The 19941-nt window shown below is 52.7% G+C and overlaps 1 protein-coding gene across 4 annotated transcripts in view; it reads right to left on the reverse strand.

The window, feature by feature from the left end:
• Brpf3 (bromodomain and PHD finger containing 3) overlaps positions 1-19701 on the reverse strand; it is a 36021-nt gene extending 16320 nt beyond the window's left edge. For 2 of the 4 annotated variants that reach the window (XM_055607073.1, XM_055607076.1), the window contains exons 1-8: positions 19516-19701; positions 13309-14779; positions 10111-10267; positions 6359-6490; positions 3954-4082; positions 3351-3663; positions 2479-2784; positions 396-902 (exon numbers count right to left, since the gene is read on the reverse strand). In XM_055607073.1, coding sequence (XP_055463048.1) covers positions 396-902; positions 2479-2784; positions 3351-3663; positions 3954-4082; positions 6359-6490; positions 10111-10267; positions 13309-14753 — 2989 coding nt within the window. In that variant the 5' untranslated portion in view covers positions 14754-14779; positions 19516-19701. Of the gene's footprint in view, positions 1-395; positions 903-2478; positions 2785-3350; positions 3664-3953; positions 4083-6358; positions 6491-10110; positions 10268-13308; positions 14780-17489; positions 17521-18965; positions 19030-19515 lie in introns of those variants that run through there. The other 2 variants (XM_055607074.1, XM_055607075.1) reach the window with 2 other exon arrangements.
• Positions 19702-19941: the final 240 nt, after the last annotated feature.

Genomic DNA, 19941 nt, shown 5'->3' on the forward strand with positions numbered 1-19941 from the left:
GTGTGTGTGTGTGTGTGTGTGTGTGTGTGTGTGTGTGTGTGTGTGTGTTTTAGATCATCTCCAAAGCTTCTCATAAAAGAGTCCTCATTTGCCTTTAGTCTGTTTCTCCTATAAGAGATTTTTCATAGTTTGTTCAATAATTTTCCTCCAGTGCCTAAGACAGTATCTGATAAAAATATCTCAAGAGCAAACTGAAGTGAAAGAAACAATCAAATCTTACATTCCCCTCAAGGCCAGTGACAGCCCATGATATAATCTGGCCCTCTGAAAACCCCTGCTCTAAGCCTGTTTTCTCACAGAGGCCACTAGAGATGGCTGACAGAGGAAGGTGGCCCCGGCAAGGCAAAGCAGCAAAGCAGATGGGAAACAGCAAAAGAAGTCACAGGCAGGGTCACCTGTCTCTTCCTCCTGCTGAGGGGACCTCTCCCCTTCACTGTCACTACAGCTCCTGCTCCTTGGCCGCTTCCTGGAATAGTGCTCATCCTCCGTGCTGGCTGGAGAAGCAGGACAGTCCACTGTGCCATGGTCCTCGCCATTCTCCAGGGTCCCATCTGGACTCCTCTGGAGCTTAACTCCATTCCTGGCCTTCTTGAAGAGGACTGCTGTTCGGCGGCCCACGCCGCTGTGAGGGGTGCCAGGGGGGCTGTCAGGGCTGATGAGAGACAGTCTATCGATGCCATTGTCACTAAGCAAGCACTGCAAGGGCTCGCTCCCCAGCTGCAGGGCTGGCTTTCCCAAGAGCTCATCATCTTCCACCTTCCGGGACTTTAGGAACCGGCTTGAAGGTTTGCTGTTACTGATGGGTTTTAGGGTGGGGGGATCTGGAGGGGATTCCTGTTCAGACAAGGAAGGCGCAGGCCCAGTGGGTTCCAGGGTTGGTGGGGCGGGCAATTTGGAATCATCTGTTAGAGAAAAAGAGAATCTGCTTGAACATTCTAGACACAGTCTGCTCCTATGAGCCGGATGCCGACTCTGATAAGCAAGGACCGAAAGAATGGGCTGTGCGATGGCTTTGACACCTCTTGGGCCTCAGACCTAAGCAAAAATCAAAGGAGGCGTAAGCTCCGTTCGTTCTTAGGAGTTCTTAATCCTTGCTTTGTGTTAAGAGTTCTCAGCCTTCCGAACGCTGTGACCTTTAAGACAGTTCGCGATGTGGTGGCCCCCAAACGTAAAATTATTTTTGTTGTAATTTCCTAAGTGTAATTTTGCTACTGTTATGAGCTGTAATGTAAGTATCTTCGGAGACAGGTTTGTCAAAGGAGTAGTGGCCCACAGGTAGAGAAGCACTTAACTAGGAAGTTTTTTAAGAATTCTAAGCCTAGGTTACACTCCAGACCATGACCGGAAGATGGATGTCCTGTAAAGAGCTTACAAAGCGAGCCTAACAGTATGTGTCACAAGTGTCACTCAATCTGAGAAAGCCACTTGCATGGTCAATAATTAGGTGGGGCTTCAGCCTGCCAGACTGGAGGATTTTAGTTCTCACCGGAAGTCAGTGTTTTCTCACCTGTTTGCAGTGGTAGAGAGCCCAGACCACGTGCATTACGTCAGCAGCTCTCCAACAGGTCTGGTCTTGCTTGAAACCTCACAAGCCACAGCCCAGACCTCCCCATGTGAACCTCTGTGACCTTATGAAACCCTCTGGGCAATGGTCACACAGCATGTGGCTTCTCTATCATCTCTCTGATAAGACAGGCCAACCTCTGCCACTTGAGCCTTATCAAAACCCGTGTGTAGTGACAGGCCTCCCCAAACCTCGGGCTCCCAGCAAGGGCGGGCACCACCGGGACAATCCGGTCCTTAGTAAAGGAAGTGTGAGCAGCAGCTCAGCTCACACTGGGCCCCTGGGTTTTTTGAGAATCACTTCCTCAAATCATCAGGTGGGGGGCAGTTTAAAAAGCTTACCAGGCGACTAATAAACTGTTGGCTGCCAATGTCACTTTCCCGTGGGAAGCCACCTGCTCAAATCAATGAGGCCCTTTGTAGCCTGACACCTCTGCCCGGGATGGGTCTACAGCCTTGGCCAGCTGGGATCAAAACCAAGGGTCCAGGCCACAAAAAGGGTCTTCACTTTTCTGCTTGCCCTCCCACATCCCAGTCTAAGCTGTGCTCAGAGCCCCTCCACACTGTGGAGAGTGAGCTGACGTAGCTAGGACACGCGATGCTGCTGTATCGGGTTGAACCTCCCCACAGCCCTGCAACTAACCATGCTGGAACATCTGGATCCCCTGAGAGCACAGACCAACACAGGAGCCAGCGTCCACTCTGACAAATAAATCTGGCTCTCTATTGATTGCTAAATATTTGTAATAGCATCCCAAATGTTCTACGAAGGGCGACACCCACCTCTTCCAAGGGCTTCTCTTACCTGCAGGGTCAGACCCATACTCAGGAAAGGTACTCTCAAAGAGATTTTAGTCTCTTACTCCTCCTGACTCCTACCCACCCTGCCACCCTGCCTGCCTGTGACTCTCTCACCTCTGTCCCTATCGTCCTCCGGATCCTCCTGCAGGGCCTGCTCCAGCACAGCTGCAGCCCCCTGAGGTCCTGCTGGCAGCTCCCCATTAGACGCAGTCTTGCTCAGTGAAGGTAGCAGTGGCGGTGGTGGTGGCTGTGCCAGCTTTTGGCGAAGCGCATTTATCTCCCTGCGCAGCATTCGGACACGACGGGTGCGGGCCCCGCTGGACCGCATGGCGCTCACCAGATCCAGTTTCTCCAGCAGCTCCTTCAGCTGCACCTCTGGGGACAGATGGGCCCGGTTCTCTGGGATGAGGATGTTATCCACTGCCAGGAAGAAGGGAGGACAGATGAGGCTGAAGGACCTGCCCAGCACAGGCCAAGAGAAAGGGGCTGAAATCTTTTAGGTGCGAAAATAGGCTCCTGGAATGCCTCGCCCAGTGACTTCTAGCAGGGCCAGTGTGGGCATGAGCTCTACAACACTGCTGCCCAGAAGGGATAGACTGGAATGCGGGAAACAGCTGTGGGAAGCAAGTCACAGTTAGCCTGTGGCCACAGAGCAGCATGCAGTGCCTTAGCGAGCCTGGCCTGAGTGATGAGGCCAGCAGGACAGGCAGAGCATGGTGCCCAGAAGCACTCTTCTTTCCGGTCCTGCCCTGCCATGCTCTAGGGCTACAGCGCAGGCACCTGGGAAGATGCCCGGAGAGGCTTCAGCTTTCCAAACACATAGCTCCCCTTTCCTGTCGCTCAGCAGCACACCAGTCTAACCCCCAGAATTCCTCCAGCTACACACGCACGCACACAGCTTTGCACCTCCAAGGCCCACCCTTGGGGCCCTGTCCTTGTGCCTCTCTTCCTGCTGCTTCTCCGCCCTACCCACCCAGGCTTCTCACCGTCCTCCCAGGAGAATCGGTAAAAGTCTTCCAATTTGGGTGATTCGGGCAAGTGGGTGCCCCTCTCGGGATCATAGCCGATGTTCTCTGCCTGCCGCCGGGCATGCCGCAGGATGGCCCCTCCCAGGTCCCGCAGGCGGACAGCTGCTCGGTGGAAAATTGTGTCTTTAGCATTATACTTCATGCAGTTGGTAACTATAAGGTTAAAGTCCTCCTCAAACTCCTCCAAGGTGTGGTACAGGTGAGATTCCAGCTTCCGCCTCATAGTAGAAAAATCCATTGGCTTGGATATGAATTCCAGGTAATCTGGAACCTAAACATATAAAACCTGTACAATGACAACAACTACTTACGAGCCACACAGGCGCACCCTGCACTGTTACTCTTGGCTCCCAACTCTCTGCTGCGGCCACGTCAGGCTCACTGAGCGCCTCAGGGCCTGGTCCACCCAGACCTCCTACAGAGCCCTCTCCATGAGCAAGTCTGCTAGCCTGCCAGACAGCACCCCACCCTCAACTATGGATGGCCTGTGGCCCAACCCCTTCCTTGGCCTAGTCAGAGGCTACTTCCAGGGCAGGCTTGCTGCTCGGAGGGGCAACTTGCCTCGCTCAGGCTGACGGGTTCAGCAAAGATGTGCGCAGGGTCCTTCTCCTGCAGCAAGTCCAAAGTTGTCCTCAGTAGAACGGTAAATGGCATCAGCTCCAGCTCCATGGCAGCCTGCTGCACTTTGACCTGGGAACAACAAAGAAGTGAGCAGAATGCCTCGACAAGAGGCCCTGAATCTTTGCAACCTGCTTGTCCTTGTGTGTAACGAATCTTCAGGAGGCATGAAGCCGATCACCCCCATCCCAAGGCTGATGAGAATGGCGCTGACGTCAATGTCTCCCGGTAAGTTAGGGCGGAGGGTGCTGGCATCATGTGGCCTGGGAGTGGCTCTCAGAGGAGCAACTGCTGATCCGGCAAACTCTAGCCCATCTGCTTTTCCAAAGACAGTGCAGTGCGGAGCCCTCACCAGCCCGTCACCATGCCCTCACGTCTTGGCCTCCAGAATTGGGAGCCAGATCAACTTTTCTCTGTGAATGACCCAGTCTGTGATAATCTATTAAGGCGGCATAGAACAGACAAGAACGAACAGCTACTTTAAAAATGTTTTCTGCATATGAAGAACCTTATTGATTATATTAACACTTTTATAATCCATACTAGGTCTCAAGTAATAGTCTCAGCATTTTTTTAGAGATTTATTTTAGTTATGGGTATATGTGTGTTTGGGGGTATATATGTGGGGCCACTCTAGCGTTTTATGTACAGCGCATATGCAAGGTAGGTACAGATAGACAGTTCACGACGAGGAAGTGGAGACAGAGAGCAAGTAACCAGCTCCAGGTCACATGGCTAATGGCCAGTTAGCACAGGGCTTCAGTCAGCTTCCACGGGGTATGCCTGACCATTAGGGCACACTGCTCTTCTCCCGGTGTTGTCTCGATTAATGGCCCGACTTCACATATATGGTACATGCAGCTTGGTGACCACATGACTGAGTTTCTACAAGTTATCTGGTTGAGAAACGAACTGAGAAAGTGTTTGCGCCCAGGCCTTAGAGCAAGCCACTGATGGAACGTGCATGTCATGATGAGAGCAGGAGGGCGAGCGCTCTCGCTGAGAGCAGCGGTGACCAGGGAGCCAAAAGCAGCAGTTACAGTGGCACCCTGTCTAGGGTTAGCTTACATGGGTACCTGCCACGAAACAGCACAAAGCCCTGGTGAGGCGGACCAGCTCCTGCCTTTGTCCCCATCAACACAAACCTGCCTACCTTCCACTCCCAGAGCCAGGAGAAAGACTATCTACGCCATAGGACCAAGCCTGGATACAGTGTACAATTTGACCCATGAGGTCTTGAGACAGCCTCCCTGGCCACTCAGGTAGACAGTGAGAGCTGCCCAGACTTGGAGTGGAACTCACGCTGCTGACCGAGGAGAGGGGGGCTTGCGCTTGAACTGAAAGGAGAAGGAACAATCTTAGCCCACGCCTCGGAAGCATTCGAGTAACAGCTGCTCCTCTTGGCCTGGAGACAACAGTTTGGGCTTGTCATCCACTCCGTTAATAATATTTGCCGTGTGCCATGTGCGGAGCACTGCGGCAGGCCCTCCAGCGGGGCAGAGTGTCGGCGCCACCACTAACAACAAAGCAGCCGACAGTCGCCACCCTGCCCATGTGCCAGGCACTGTCCACAACTTTTTAAAAAATGTTATGTGCAATGGCGTTTTGCCTGCATGTCTGTCTGTGTGAGGGTGGCAAATCACTCTGAGCTCGATTACAGACAGTTGTGAGCTGCTACATGGGTGCTGGGAATTGAACTCTGGTTCTCTGGAAGAACAGCCAGTGCTCTTAACCTCTGAGCCACCTCCCCAGACCCATTGTTTTTAACTTTTACAAACACAAGTTCACCTATCTTTATGATGTCAGCTCTGCCGTTATCTCTAAACTAAAGATGAGAAAACAGAGGTCTTCAGATTAAGCAGTTTGTTTAATGTCCTGGAAACAGAAAGTAGCAGAGCCAGGCTTTAGACCCAGTGTGGCAACAACAGAGGTCATGCTCCTTAACCACATGACATACCACTGGCCTTAACATTCCCCGCGTGGTCGGGGGACCTTGAATGTTCTGAACCGAGAACATCTGAAATGACTACAAGTCCGCAAATGATGCCTATGGCCCAGGAAGAACCTCACGTTGTCATCGGGCAATGCCATGCAATAGCTCCAGAAGCTTTCCAAAACATTCAGGTCGGTCGTCTTCCAAACACGTCTAAAGCAGACACTCCAGTCATGGGTGCTCAGGCCAGTGGGACTAAGCATAGCTCCAGCCCAGCGAGCTGAAGCACAAAACCCAGAAGCGACCAGCAGCACTCCACCCAACCCCGAGAGGGAAGCCATGGAGCCCACAGGAGGGAAAAGGACTGCTGGCAGCAGAGGGGGGCCCCTGAGAGCCCGGCTCCCGCCCTGCTCACCTGCTCCCGCTTCAGCTTCTCCCGCTTGCGGATGAGCTCGATCAGCAGCCGCGCCCGCTCCAGATCGTGGCGGAGCTTCTGCCAGTACTTCAGCTCCTCCTTCACTGCACTTGTCTTCTCGTCCTGCTCCCGCTGAACAAGGCAAGAACACGGGAGCTGTGGCTGCCTCCCTTCCCACAGTCCCCACTTCAACCTCTGCGGGCTTCAGCCACTGGGAATCCTGCCCTCCTGCTCCTTCTCCCCAAGGTTGCTGACAGCCCTTCCCCCACCATCACCCAGGGCCTTTCCTGGTGCTGGGATGCTTCTTCAGTGCTGCTGCACAAGAGCAAACACTGAAGAGTGACCTCAGACTGCTTCCCCAGCCCCAGGGACACTGCTCCCAACTATGGTCCTCAGAGCTGGAGAGCATTCCAGGAGAAAACTAGTAAGACTAGGTAAGGGTTGGAGGAAGCTCACCCTAGAGCTCTGCCTTCGCTAGAAAGTGGGGCAGAGTTCTTACTAGTAGTAGTAGCTTGCGGTTTGAAAATATTTTGGTAAAACAGTGAAAATCAACGACTCCTGGACTGGAGCAACGCTCAGTGGTCAAGAGTGGGCATGCTCTTGCAGAGGACTGGATTACACCCTCCGCAAACACACACGTGCATGCACACACTCACACTGAAAAATAAGCCTTTACAAACATTGTTGAGAGGATACAAAACAGAGGCATCTGAATAGGGGAGGCTCGGTTGGGAAGGCTTCTCAGGGAATCTTCTGAGTGTACAGTGGGAGAGCCAGATGAGCACAGCAGTCAGAAAGGCCTCTTCAGGAACCAATAGGACAGAGGGCAAAACACGGAGGCAGAATTACTGATTTTGTTTGGTGAGCATAATGGACCAGCAAGAGTACAGAAGCTAGAGGATCCCAAAAGCTGTGAAAATCCCCCATCCAGATGGATCCTGTTCCAAGTGTTAGGTACAAAGGCTGGGGTGCAACTTGGTGGTCCATCACCTGCTTAGTATACCAGAAGCCCCAGACCCAAGGGGGGGACAGTTAAGCCAGAGTGTGAACTCAGGCTGTCTGCAGAGGATAATATGTTCTTGGAAAAGCGGTGATGGAAGGAAGTATCATGTGAATGAGATGATACCAGTTATAAAGCAAAGCAAACAGCTAGAGACCATCTAGAAGCTAACGCTAGTTAGGGGCAGGAACAGGCAGAGGAGCTTAGAACGGTGACAAAGAACAGCACTGGTAAGTGTGAGCTCAGGGGAAAGGCTTTCACGACAGCACGGGCAGAGGTTACCTAGAGGAAGGAAGATGATTATTTCACTTTCGATGATCTGAGTCACAGGTGACAATATCCACCTGGGAGCATGCCAAATAGATTGAGGACAGAACAAAGGGGTGGGAATGAGAACAGGACAAAACCTAAAGCTGCTTCCTGTTAGCGTCAAGCACGACAACAAACAGATTCTTAGGGTTTCTCTATGTAGTCCTGGTTGCCCTGAAACTTACTCTGTAGTCCTGGCTGGCCTTGAACTCGGAGATCCCACCTGCCTCTGCCTCCCCAGTGCTGGGGCTAAAGGTGTGTGCCACCACCACCAGGCGACAAGTAAAAGATTCTCTACACAGTATGCAGTAAAGCTGCAAGGAGTGCTGTCTTTAAAAAATGAGAAGCAGAGGGGACTGGGGAAAGTGCCCAAAGACCAGATCAGATCCCCAGAACCCATGTGAAAACCGGGGTGCTGGGGAGGATCCCTGCAGCTTGCTGGCCAGCCACTCTAGCCAAACCACTACTGCAAAGGTCAGGAAGCACCTGGTGTCAACATGTCTTTCGCACACATGCGCGCGCGCGCACACACACACACACAGAACAAGATGAGATCAGCACAGGGTACAATCGAAGGTGTGTGTGAAAATGGCTGTAAAGAGTCACAGAAATCTGTGGACACAGCGACCCACACTGTCAAATGGAAGACAACGGTCACGGCGACAATCTGAGGAAAGACGCTGGGAGGAGCTTGCAAATGCTACAGAGAGACTTCGGGGAAGCAGAGGTTCAAGAGTCCAGACAGAAGCTTGTGACTCAGGAGCTTAAACGTGAGGTGCAAACAGGACGCCCCAGGCGTGGGTCACATGCAGCTTCTGCTTCTCTGCAGCAGTGTGGGGAGACCCAAGGTGAGGAAGGAAGCATGTGTGGACGACGGGGAGGGACACTTAACACGCAGTGACTGCTGCTGCGAAATGGCTGCACAGCTGGACAGGCTGCAGAGTCGGGCCAGACCACCAGGTGTATATTCACTCTGCAATGTTTGAGGGCAAAGGGCACCTGTTCTCAGTCTACACCGTTAAGCCACTCTGCTCACTCAGCCCACCTCTTACAGAGCGTTCTGCCTATCTAACTGTGACACTGGGCTGTTCTTCACTCTGTCCTAGAGTTTATCCTCAAGTCAAGCCTTGTAGTGATGTATTTTTTAACAAAAATATCTCTTGGCCTCAAAGAGTCTAAACTTTTGGAGGACTCTACAGCCCAGTTGATAATATACCTTGAGATCATTTAAGACTATGGACTCAATCTGCTGTCCTACTGTGTACTCAGACTGTTTAAGCTTACTCTGCTTTTAAGAGAACAATGTAATCAACCTTTCTGGCCTTAAATTTCCTGTGTAATCAGCTTTTACAACCTAAACATAGCTTTCATCTTGTTATGTTCTCTCCCATGTCTCTGACCCAGCCATACGTACACACGTACATGTATGTATGTGTGGTGATAATCATTTGCTGAAAGCAATCAACAGGTTAGAATCGACCTTAAAACAAATATCCACCATAAATTTTAAGAACAACACGTAGATATAACTTGTTAAGCTCTGTTTGCAGTATTAAGTGTTTCTGGGTCAGGGTAAAATGACTTCTTCTTTACAAAACTGTCATAAATTTCTGCAAGGAATCCCTTGAGCCAGGAACAGTGGGTCATGCATGTAATCCCACTCAGGGAGGCAGAAGCAGGTGGATCAATGTGAGTTCAAGGCCAGCCTGGTCTACAAAGTGAGTCCAAGTCAGCCAAGGCTATCTAGAAAAACCCTGTCTCAGGGAAAAGAAGAAGGAAAAAAAAAAAAAAAAAAAAAAAAAAAAAAAAGAGGAATCCCTCGTTTGGGCTGGAGAGCCTGAGGCAGCGCATAAGAGCACTGGCTGTTGCAGAGGAACAGGGTTCAGTTCCCAACGCCCACGTGGTGGCTCACAACCATTTATAAATTCAGTCCCAGGTCATCCAACACCCTTGTCTGGACTCTGGGCAACAGACACTCATAGGCATCATGCAGGCAAAACACCCATACACAGAAAATAAATCTGAAACAACAACAAAGAATTCCATGTCATCTTTTCTGTGCTGTTCAATTAATACAGAGGAAAACCCTTTGTTAGGCACAGGCCAGACAGAACACACACATAGACACACACAAAAAAACAACAAAACAAGCAGACAGACTACAGACAGGCCAGACAGATGGAAGACACAAGGAGAGAAGTAAAGAACTGAAGTTTGGTCAGATTAATCCAAGAGGAAAAGGCTTTGTTCTCATTCCTTAATGCCAACAGCTGCAGCTCAGTGTTCTCTGAAGTTACCTGCAGTGCATGAACCATCACAAGGCGCCTCCCTTCTGAGGGCCACTGTCAGGGCTGAAGTTGGCAAAGGCTACGGGCGGAAGAGTGCCCCCCCCCCCCCCCCGCCCCCACGGCCCTCCACAGCCTCCAGCAGTCGGTGTGCCTACCTGCTCGGCGTTTCTCTGCGACTGTAAGTGGGAGTGCAGGCGCCTGATGAGGGGGACGCCGTTCCGGGCCTGCCGTTTCAGCAGCCAGTAGTTGTGCAGCCGCTGCATGAACTGGTTTTTCCTCTGAAAGGAGAGACCACTACAGATCTTGTTCAACCTTGAGTAGAGGCACAGGGGAGTGAGAGGCAGGTCAGTGGGAAGCTTGGGCCACACGCAGCTCTGCATCCTACCCAGACCTCTGCTTGTTTCTGCACCTCACACAGGAAAACAGGAGGACGTGGCCAATGCCTCGCCTCAGGGGGGAGCTGAGAAAGACAGCAGTGAGGCAGTCTGAGCGTGTTTCACCTGCTTTTCCACCTTGCCTGGCAGTCCTGATCTTCCAAAGGAGCCCTGTCACAGAAGCCCACTGCCTGCCACGAAATGCTTCAATGCGGGCCCTGGGAAACAGGCCTGTGCTCCCGACCCAAGCCTCCGCTTGATAAAAGCAGCAAAAAGAAAATAAGAATTTGAGCAAGTTGTGTGCTTTGTGGCCAGTTCCCTGCCTCTGTGGCTGGGCATCTCAGCAGACCTTGGGGTAGCCACAACCAAGCTCAAAGGCAGTGCAGGTCACAGCTTTCTGCACCCACGTGTAATCTGACCTCGGAAGGGGCATGTATGTGAAAGATAGGGTCTCACTATACTACCCGGTCTAGCCAGGTACTTAAGATCCTCCTGCCTCAGACTCCAACTGACATTACAGGTATTATAACACTGTACCCAGCTGACCCCCTGATTTTAAAACTTTAGCATCAGTCAGACTTGGTGGCGCTCACCTTTAATCCCAGCACTGGGGAGGCAGAGGCAGACGATGTCTGTGAGTTCGAGGGCAGCCTAGTCTACAAAGCAGGTCCAGGACAGCCTGGACAGAAACCCTACCTCGAAAAAACCAACGAAATAAGAACAAAATAAAACAAACAAAAAAAATCTCCTCGAATTCTAAAAATACCTAATTTTGATTCCAAGGGAAATAGGAGAAAAACAACAACAAAAATCTAAACATGTAAAAGGATAGAAGCTTTAAACTCGTAGCCAGCAAAGAGAAGTCTTAAGATCTGGGTTTAAACAAGTAACACTTATGGGGGCCAGAACAGGAAAGGCCCTAATGAACACCTTCAAGAAGAGCGGCGCTGCGTGCACATCACACAGTATGGACAGGCTCCCAAGGAACACAGGGTGGGGAGCCCGGCGCTCCTAAGGCAGCTAAGAAGATGGTAGCCTAGGTGGGCTGACTCCATGAGCTCTTCAACTACAGTACACACCCAAAGTGTGCGAGGCCTCAGTGCCCCTGTTCCTTCCCCTGCGTTATCTCTTCACACCACTCCACAGGAGGGGAGTTAAGCGTAGCTAATCAAGGTGAAACTTAAGATGAGGCGCGTAGGGCGGGCACTGCCCAGCAGCGCCTTCTCCGTCTCCAGTCAGATGTCCTTGCCCCAAAGCCAAGCTTAAGCTTACCTAGGCCTTTCCCAGGAGGACGGACCCCGCCAGCACCCATGCCAAGCACACCTGCCCACCTGCAGGCCAGCCCCTCCCTCTACCTCTTGGCCATGTGAGGTCAACAGCGTTGGTGCAGGTAGGGATAACAGCAGCAGCAGCAGGAGCCACCATTTATTGAGCGCTTACTATCTGCCAGGTACTGTGCTAAGCACTTGCCTCAGACTGCCTCAGTTCCTTCTCTACTCTACCTGGAGTTTGCTCACAAACACAGGCTTAGCGCAATTAAGCAACTTCCTCAAGGTCACACAAGTATTAAACAGCGCTTGTTCTTAGCCAGTGAATCTGGCTCCTGGGAAAGGCATCTCAGACAGCAGCTGCAACAACCAAAAGCTAGCCCCAGGGCACAGCCACCCTACAAATGGGGGCTAAGCACTGACCCAGTTACCTCAAGAGAGAGGAAACCAAGACCAGCTCTGTGTCTAGAAGACACACTCAGAGTTGCTGAAGGCTCGAGATAAGAGCCTGCCTGTACTGATCTTGTCCTGGTACCTTCCCAGTGGGGCAAGTCTGGCGGCCTGTTCCCCTCCTAGGACTGATTTTCCACAGCCTGCCAGAACCCCCTTCATCCCTAACCTTCTCATCAAGATTCAGGCAGAAGAAAGCCCAGCGCTTAAAGGCCCACCATCTGGCTCTTTCCACCTGGCTCCACCCCTTAGAACAGGAAATGGCATGTGGTAAGTGCTCAATAAATACCTCATTGAATGAACAAAGGAGCGAAAAACTTTACCTCCCGTGGCTGTGGTTTCTTCATCTGGGAATGTGGGAGAAGGTGCAAGGACTACATTAGATGAACAGTCTCCAAGACCCTTCCTTCTCTAATTCTGTACAGTTTTCTTTTCTTTTCTTTGGGGGAGGGGGGCAGAGAGCAGTGTAGAGCAGGGTCTCACTGTGCAGCACTCACTGGCCTAGGACTATGTAGACCAGGCTAGGCTTGAACTCCCAGAAATTCCCCTGACTGTGCCTCCCAAGCGCTGGGGTTAAAGGTGTGTACCACCACACCAGCTTACCACTGTATACTTTTGAGTCCTTGATTCCAGCTCTGCTGGAAAATCTTCCCCGCAGCCCCAGCTATGGCACTGACAGTTTAAGGCAGGCACAGTGCTCTCTCTGAGGACTCTGAGGGCTGGTCCAGGAGGCTTGGTTATAAAGCTCAACTTTTCAAAGCTTGTCAAGAGGACAGCCTCTCTCACACACAGCCCTCATAAACAAAGAGTCCCCGGATCTATCCCAGGACAGAGCTCTGTGGAAGGCAGGTGTCAGACCCTTAGCACAGGCTCCCCATTTGGAACTGGGTTTTGGGGAGTCTGTGAGAGCCTCTGGGGTTGTCAGAGATGATGAGCATCTAGAAACCCATGGAGTGGTTGACAGTGAGAATGGCCCTCTTCACAATGCCATTTAGTGCCACTGTGAAAACCACCACTTTAGTTAGATACGCCGTGACCCGTTTCTAAACAACTTCAGTGATTTATGTCACTCTGAACCAAAGGAAACACATTACTATAAGGGCACAGACAAAACCACAAGGCAGGCCCACGTTCCAGAGAACAAGCTTAAACCTGGGAGCACGGAGAAGATCAGACATCTCTCAGCCATATTTGGGGAAGACCTGGCCTACGGTTAAGAACAAACAGAGGGTTCCTCAAGAGCCCTGCAGATGAGGCTCACCTGTAAGAGGGTATCTGTGGGACAGTGACCATGGGGACAGTGATGGAGGGTGTCTCCCGGCCAGCTTCCTCTGGCTCCTTCTTGATCTTCTGCTTTGAACTCATCTTATTCTTCTTAGATACCCCCTTGAGGGGGCTGCCCACTCCACCTTGGCCTTCCTGGCCCTCCTCCACTGCTTCTTCCTCTTCCTCCTCCCCGCCACCCTCTTTCAGCCCATCTTCATCCCCGGCTTCACTGAGGCTTCTGGGTGAGTCACCCTTTCTCCTGGCAGCGGCAACGCTTGGCGAGTGGGCCTCACAGTAGGCGGTCTTGCGCACGGTGAAGGTGGTGCCATTGAGGCTGGTTTCTCTCATGGGCTCGATCTTCATGAAGAGCCCGGCCCGCTGTGCGCATGTCACATGGAAGGCAGTGTAGCAGTTCACTTTGTGGCACTGGATGGCCGCACCCAGCCCTTTCTGCTTGCAGATATAGCAGGTCAGTTTCCAGCGGGCAGGCGGAATGTTGTCAATGCCCTCGATAGGCTCCAGGAACACGGTGTTGGCGAAGCAGACTTCAGGGATCCAGATGGCACACACCACGTGGGCCCAGTGGCCATCACTGGTCTGTTTGAAGGCCCCACCTTTATTGGGGCACAGGACGCAATCCACGGGCCGAGAGGGAGACTGCAGGCAGCAGCGGCAGAGCCACTGGCCTTCTGGGATATAGGGAACGCCGTAGCACTCCTGGTGCACAGCTAAGTTACAGATGTCACAGAAAAGGATGACGTTGCTGTTGTGGCATTCATCGTCCAGACACACGCAGCAGAAGGCGTCCTCGTCAATCAGCGATTGCTGAGCCCCGCTGCTACGACTTTCCAAGTAGGACTCCTTCTCAAGCCGGTCCATCAGCAGCTCAAAGGTGTCTGCCGACACCGAGCTGTACCCGTCGCCTCGCCGCTTTTCGTTCACCATATCTAGCCAGGCGAGGTCCTCCTCGTCCACGTCATACTCGACCTCTGCGTCCAGGTCTTCCGGAGGCTTCTCAATGTAGCGGTAATAAGCAGCAGGTAACGGGGGTGCCTCGGGCTGGCTGCCTGTATCCACCACGCGGAAGCTGGGCTGCGGGAGGTGGAAGGAGGTACCGGAGGCATGCTTGGAGCAGGACTCCTTCTTCTTGCCCTTAGAAGAGGGTTTCTTGGACTTGGAGGGCAGCTGGGGCTGCTCACTGTTTTCCTTGTTACTATTGCATTCGGTGATGTCCTGAGCGGTCAGCTCATCCTCGGTGATGATCTTGAGCGGGTCATAAATGCTGATGCGGTGCAGGCGGCCGTCGATGTCGACCTCCACAATCCTCTGGGCCTGGGCATACGTCAGGGTCTCCCGCGTGGGTGAGCACTTCAGACTGTATGGGGATGGGGATCTCCGGCCCTCGGCATTCTGCCGTGACTTTCGGCGAGGCTTCCTCATGGCAACTGGAAACCACGAAGACAAGCCTAAGGAGAGAAGGCCGCAGAAGTGTGAACTGGGTATTTGTTGCTACCTGCACTCATTCACCCTTCCATCTGACTGAGTGGTCACCAAGAGACCCCACAATTTCCTCATTCTAGACTAAATCCCTCTAAAACAGTGGTTCTAATCCTTTCTAATGCTGTGACTCTCATGTCGTGGTGACCCCAACCGTAAAATTATTCTCATTACTACTTCAGAACTGTAATTTAAATAGCATGTTTTCCAATGGTCTGAAGGGAGCCCTGAGGGTCTTTGATGCCCGGAGGGGACGGAGCCCCACAGGGAGAACCACTGCTCTAAAGCATTCACAAGGCATCTGTCTCTGAGTCTTTTACAGACATCACTTCTCAGTGAAAATGTTTTCTTCTGATTACTTTAAAATTTCAAGGTTAAGAGCACTGCCTGCTCTTCCAAAGGACCTGGGTTCAATTCCCAGCACCCACATGGCAGCTCACAACTGTCTGTAATGCAATTCCAAGGTATCTGACACCTTCACACTAATACACATAAAATTTTAAAAACTAAACAAATTATTAAAAAAAAGTTCAAGGGCTAGAGATATGGCTCAGAGGTTAAGAGCACTGTCTGTTCTTCCAAAGTTCCTGAGTACAACCCCCAGCAACCACATGGTGGCTCATAACCATCTATGAGATTTGGTGCCCTCTTTCTGCCTGCAGGCACAAATGCAGACAGAATAGTGTGTAAATAATAAATAAATGCATTAAAAACATTTCCAGTCCCAGCCTGGTGGTAGTGGCTGCTGTGTGTGGCACACACCTTTAATGCCAGCACTTGGAGGCAGAGGCAGGTGGATCTCTTGTGTTCTAGGCCAGCCTGGTGTACACAGTGAGTTCCAGGACAGCCGGGGGTGCATGGAGAAACGCGCTGCTCATCGTATTTTTATTTTTGGTAACACCATCTCCTCAACTACACAAGCTAGCTAAACAAGTGAGCCCTCAACGCACTAGGTGACTGAAATTAAACACGTCCGTGTCTGTGTGCATACGTGTGTGGGTGTGCACCTTCCCTCAAGCATATGCAGAAGTCAGAAGCTGGTGAGGGGTCTTCCTCGGTACTCCATCTCATTTTCTAAGACAAAATCACTCACTGGGTCTCAAGTTCGGGGTTTCAGTTACATTAGTCAATGAGCACCTGAGAGCTGCCTATCTCTGTCCCCAGCATTAAACTCAGATCGTCACCGTAAGCCCTTTCTAACCCACTGAGCCATCTCCCCGGCCCTGAAATTAAACCTTAGGATCCCTATCCTCAAGGAGCCCTGTCCAACTAGAGACACACAAGATGAGCTCTAATGCTGTACATGCAATGCTAAGAAACAAGAGGATTATGGGAAACATGAGGCTTAAGGCTTCAGAAAACAAGACACTAAGTCAGAAGGATTCTTGAGCTCAAAGCCAGCCACAAAGCAAGGCCATGGAGTTTGTTTGCTTGTTTGTCTGTATGAGATGGGGCCTCTACATAGACCCGCCTGTAGAGGGGGATGCAAAGACAGTAATGGTGACAATAAGAGTGTCACTGACTTCCAAACTTTACAAAGAGTGAGCTCCATCAGTGAACCAAACCATCACCAGCCTAGTGCTGGCTCAGCGGCACATGCCTTTAATCTCAGCACTTGAGAGGCAGAGGTAGGTAGGTGTTACCTCAGTGACTTTGAGGCCAGCTTGGTCTATTCAGGCAGGCTAGTCAAGGCTACATAGTGAGAACCTCCTCCTAAACACATACACACATAAAATCACAGATCTACAATTTCTCCCAAAACCTCTCACCATGGCTGGATAGCCCTAGCTCTTGGCACTATCAAGAGTAAAGACATCTGAAATGCTTCAGGCTTATAGCATACAGGGTATGTTGCTGATTACGAATATTTATCTTTTAAACAGCGGTTATTCCTAAACCAGCCATATACCCAAATCACCACACAGAGACTGGGATTTATTTAATTAACCTGGAACACAATGCTGGGCAACAGTTACTCCATCCTAAACCTCCAAGCCTGCATAGTTTCCTCCCATTCAGATTTCCCACAATATACTTGCTTTTAGTCACATCTTAGGTCCGGTTCATCTCTCCTGGTGTTTCAGGGTCCTCTCCTCCCAAATCTCTGCTCTCCCACCTCCTCCCACTCGCTTCTTTGCTTCTATCTCCTCCCCTCCGACCAGGATGCCCCTCGATCTTTCCATTGCTAAGAATTGGCTGGTTGTTTTATTTGCAATACAGAGAACAAATGGTAGCTCATTTACACAAACTTGAGACAGGTGATGCTTAGAATAAGCATCACAAAGCAATGTCTGGATTGAAACGAGAGAGTGAGGTAGATAAATCAGCATATGAATGAACAAGGGTAAATTGTGTACATTCCTTCCTGCAGAAGGCAGCATTTAAGATAACTGCTTAGGACAGTTCCAAAAACAAACCTTGCAAGCTCTGGGAGTGCCTCTAGGAAATCTTGTGGGGTTTTGTTTGTTTGGTTTTTGATCTCTTAGAGAGAGGGTTTCTCTGTGTAACCCTGGCTATCCTGGATTCAGAGATCAGCCTGCCTCTGCCTCCCAAGTGCTGGAATTAAAGGCGGGCACTACCACGCCTGGCTTGAAATCTTTTGAATTAAGTAGCCTGAGATCTGCTGAACTCAAGGACTTGATTGGGGTGGTAACCGAGGTGAATTCTCAATGGACTTACTTCAGAAAGCCCTCTCCCGTGGTATTTATATCTAATCTCCCCTTGTTTGGCGGAGAACGGTCTACGCGGTCTACTCTTCCTCCAGCATTCTCTGCCGCTAAGGAGCAGTGGCGGGCAGGCAGTTACCAAGGCCACCCTTATCAGGAAGACTTTTGAGATATGATGATGAATGCTCAGTACACTACAATGGCCTTTTCTTTGCATTTCCCGCAACTACCCTGGGAGACTGCAGACACTATCGTCTCCATTTCAGGCATGAAGAAACAGAAGCTCAGAAAAGTGTGACTCAACCAAAGCTGGTGTTCAAGCTGGGAGGTTAAAAACACCAGCGAGATTCCAGGATCTCTACAAAGACGTTCCGCACCAAACTAGGTTTTAATCTCGGTAATACATAACCTGGACAAGATTTTTAATTTCTTCGTGCCTCCACCTTACATCAATAAAGCAGTGCTGGGTGAAGCGGCACACGTCTACTCCAAGAACTTGGGAGGCGGAGGCAGGAGGATCTCTTTGAGTTCAAGGCCACATAGTCTAGGAAGCCAGTCCAGTACAACCAGGGCTCTATTACACAAAGAAACCCTGTCTAGAGAAAAAACAAGTACACAGGAATGGGGAGACGGCTCAGCGGTTGAGAGCACTGGCTGTTCTTCCAAAGGACCCAGGTCCAATACCCAGCACCTACATGGCAACTCACAACTGCTGTACCTACAGTTCCAGGATACCCAACACCCTAAACTGAAATACATGCAGGCAAAACATCAATGCACATAAAAATTTTACATAAACAGAAATATATAAGGGCTGAAAAAAAAATAGCTCAGTAGTTAGGAGGACCTAAGTTTGATTCCCAGCGCCCACAACTGTCTCTGTCTATAACGCCAGTTCCAGGGTACTGGAAGCCCTTTTCTGGATTCCCAGAGGGACCAGGCCTACCCATATACATAAAAAAAAAAAGTTTAAAAAGGAAATAAAAGCGAGAGGAAAAAGATCTAACTCCCACCCGTCCACGGGCCAGGAGCCTCTGAGGAGGGAACACACTTCATCAATCCTGAGGGGTCCACGGGCTCCCCGCCCCCACCGACCCTGCATCCCGGGCATCACCCACCATCTCCATCCCCACTCGGGGCCCCGCGGCCACCGGGAGCACACCCACCGGGCCGGGCTACCGCGGAGGGAACCGAAGTTTCGCCTGCGAGGAGCCAACATCTAGATCGGAGGGATTTTTTTTTTCCTTTTTTTGGCGGGAGTTTCCTCACGTAAACAACTCTTCCCCCACACACACTCCCTCGCCGCCCCGACGCCCGCCTCGAGAGACGCTCCACGCCGCCCCTGAGCCCCAACTCCCGCCCCCCTCACCCCGGCCCCCCGAAACAGGACTTTCAACAATTGGACGGAACCCGCCCCTACAAGCCACACAAGACACTCGGGAGACCCGGTAGGACTCCAGACAGGGTCCCTGCCCCTTTAAAGAGGCACCTCTTCCGGTGGAATCTTCACGGCCGCCCTCCGAGGCGGAACATCTCCCCCAGAGACCACAGGGCAGGCGGACCACAGCCCGACCCGGAGACCGACCCTCGCCGAGAAGGCGAGCGCCAGCGAACGACGGGGGTGGGGAGGGAACAGAGTCGCGGGCACTCGTTGGCCGCCCGACCTGCCCGTCAAGGGGGAACCCGGACGCCAGGGGCGGCCCCCGGGGGGCGGAACCCTCGCCCGGCCGGGCCAATGGGAGAGCGCGGGGAGGGCGGGGCTTAGCCGCCCCGCTGCCAGGACCAGGGAGAAACAAGATGGCGGGTGCGGGAGGGGGTCCTCGCTCCGCGGCTCCCCCGCGCGCGCCTTCCCCGGCCCCGTCGCCGCCCTCGCTCCAGGCGAGAGCTCGCGCGTCACCCCCGCGGCCCCCCGGGACGCCCCCGTGAGCCCCGGGTGGCTCCCCTCCTCCGACCCCCCGCGCACGGCGCTCGGTCCCCGCCGGCCCCCGCCACCCCCGCTCGCTCGGAGCCCCCGCCGCCGCCGCCGCCCCCCGTTTTACCTCAGCCGCCGGCCGGGCCCCTCGCTTCGGGGGCGCCCCCCTGGGCTCGGCCGGGCCGGGCCGCCGGGCAGGAGGTCCGCGCGCGGCCGCGGCTGGGGCCTCGTTGGGCGCCGGCCCTCCGCTCCCGGTCTCCCCCCAGGCCCGGGCGCCGCTCCCGGGGGAGGAGGGGGAACGGAGCCGCCGCCGCCGCCGCCGCCGCTGCCGCCACGGAGCCCGGCCGAGGGGAGGGAGGGATCAGCCCCCAGGCAGGATCCGCCCCTCGGCCTCCCCCAGCCCCCCCCCCTCGCCCCCCCCACCCCTTCCCTCGCTCCCTCCCCGGCTCGAGCCGCCGCACGCCGAGCGGGAGCGCGAAAGCGCGGGGAGAGCGGAGCGGAGGCCCCCGCCCGGGCGGCGGCGCCCCCGCCGCGGGGGTCCCCTCCTGCCCAC

This window comes from Psammomys obesus, unplaced genomic scaffold (assembly GCF_907164565.1).
Source record: "Psammomys obesus unplaced genomic scaffold, mPsaObe1.curated_primary_1811, whole genome shotgun sequence".
In the NCBI taxonomy this organism is placed as follows: Eukaryota; Metazoa; Chordata; class Mammalia; order Rodentia; family Muridae; genus Psammomys; species Psammomys obesus.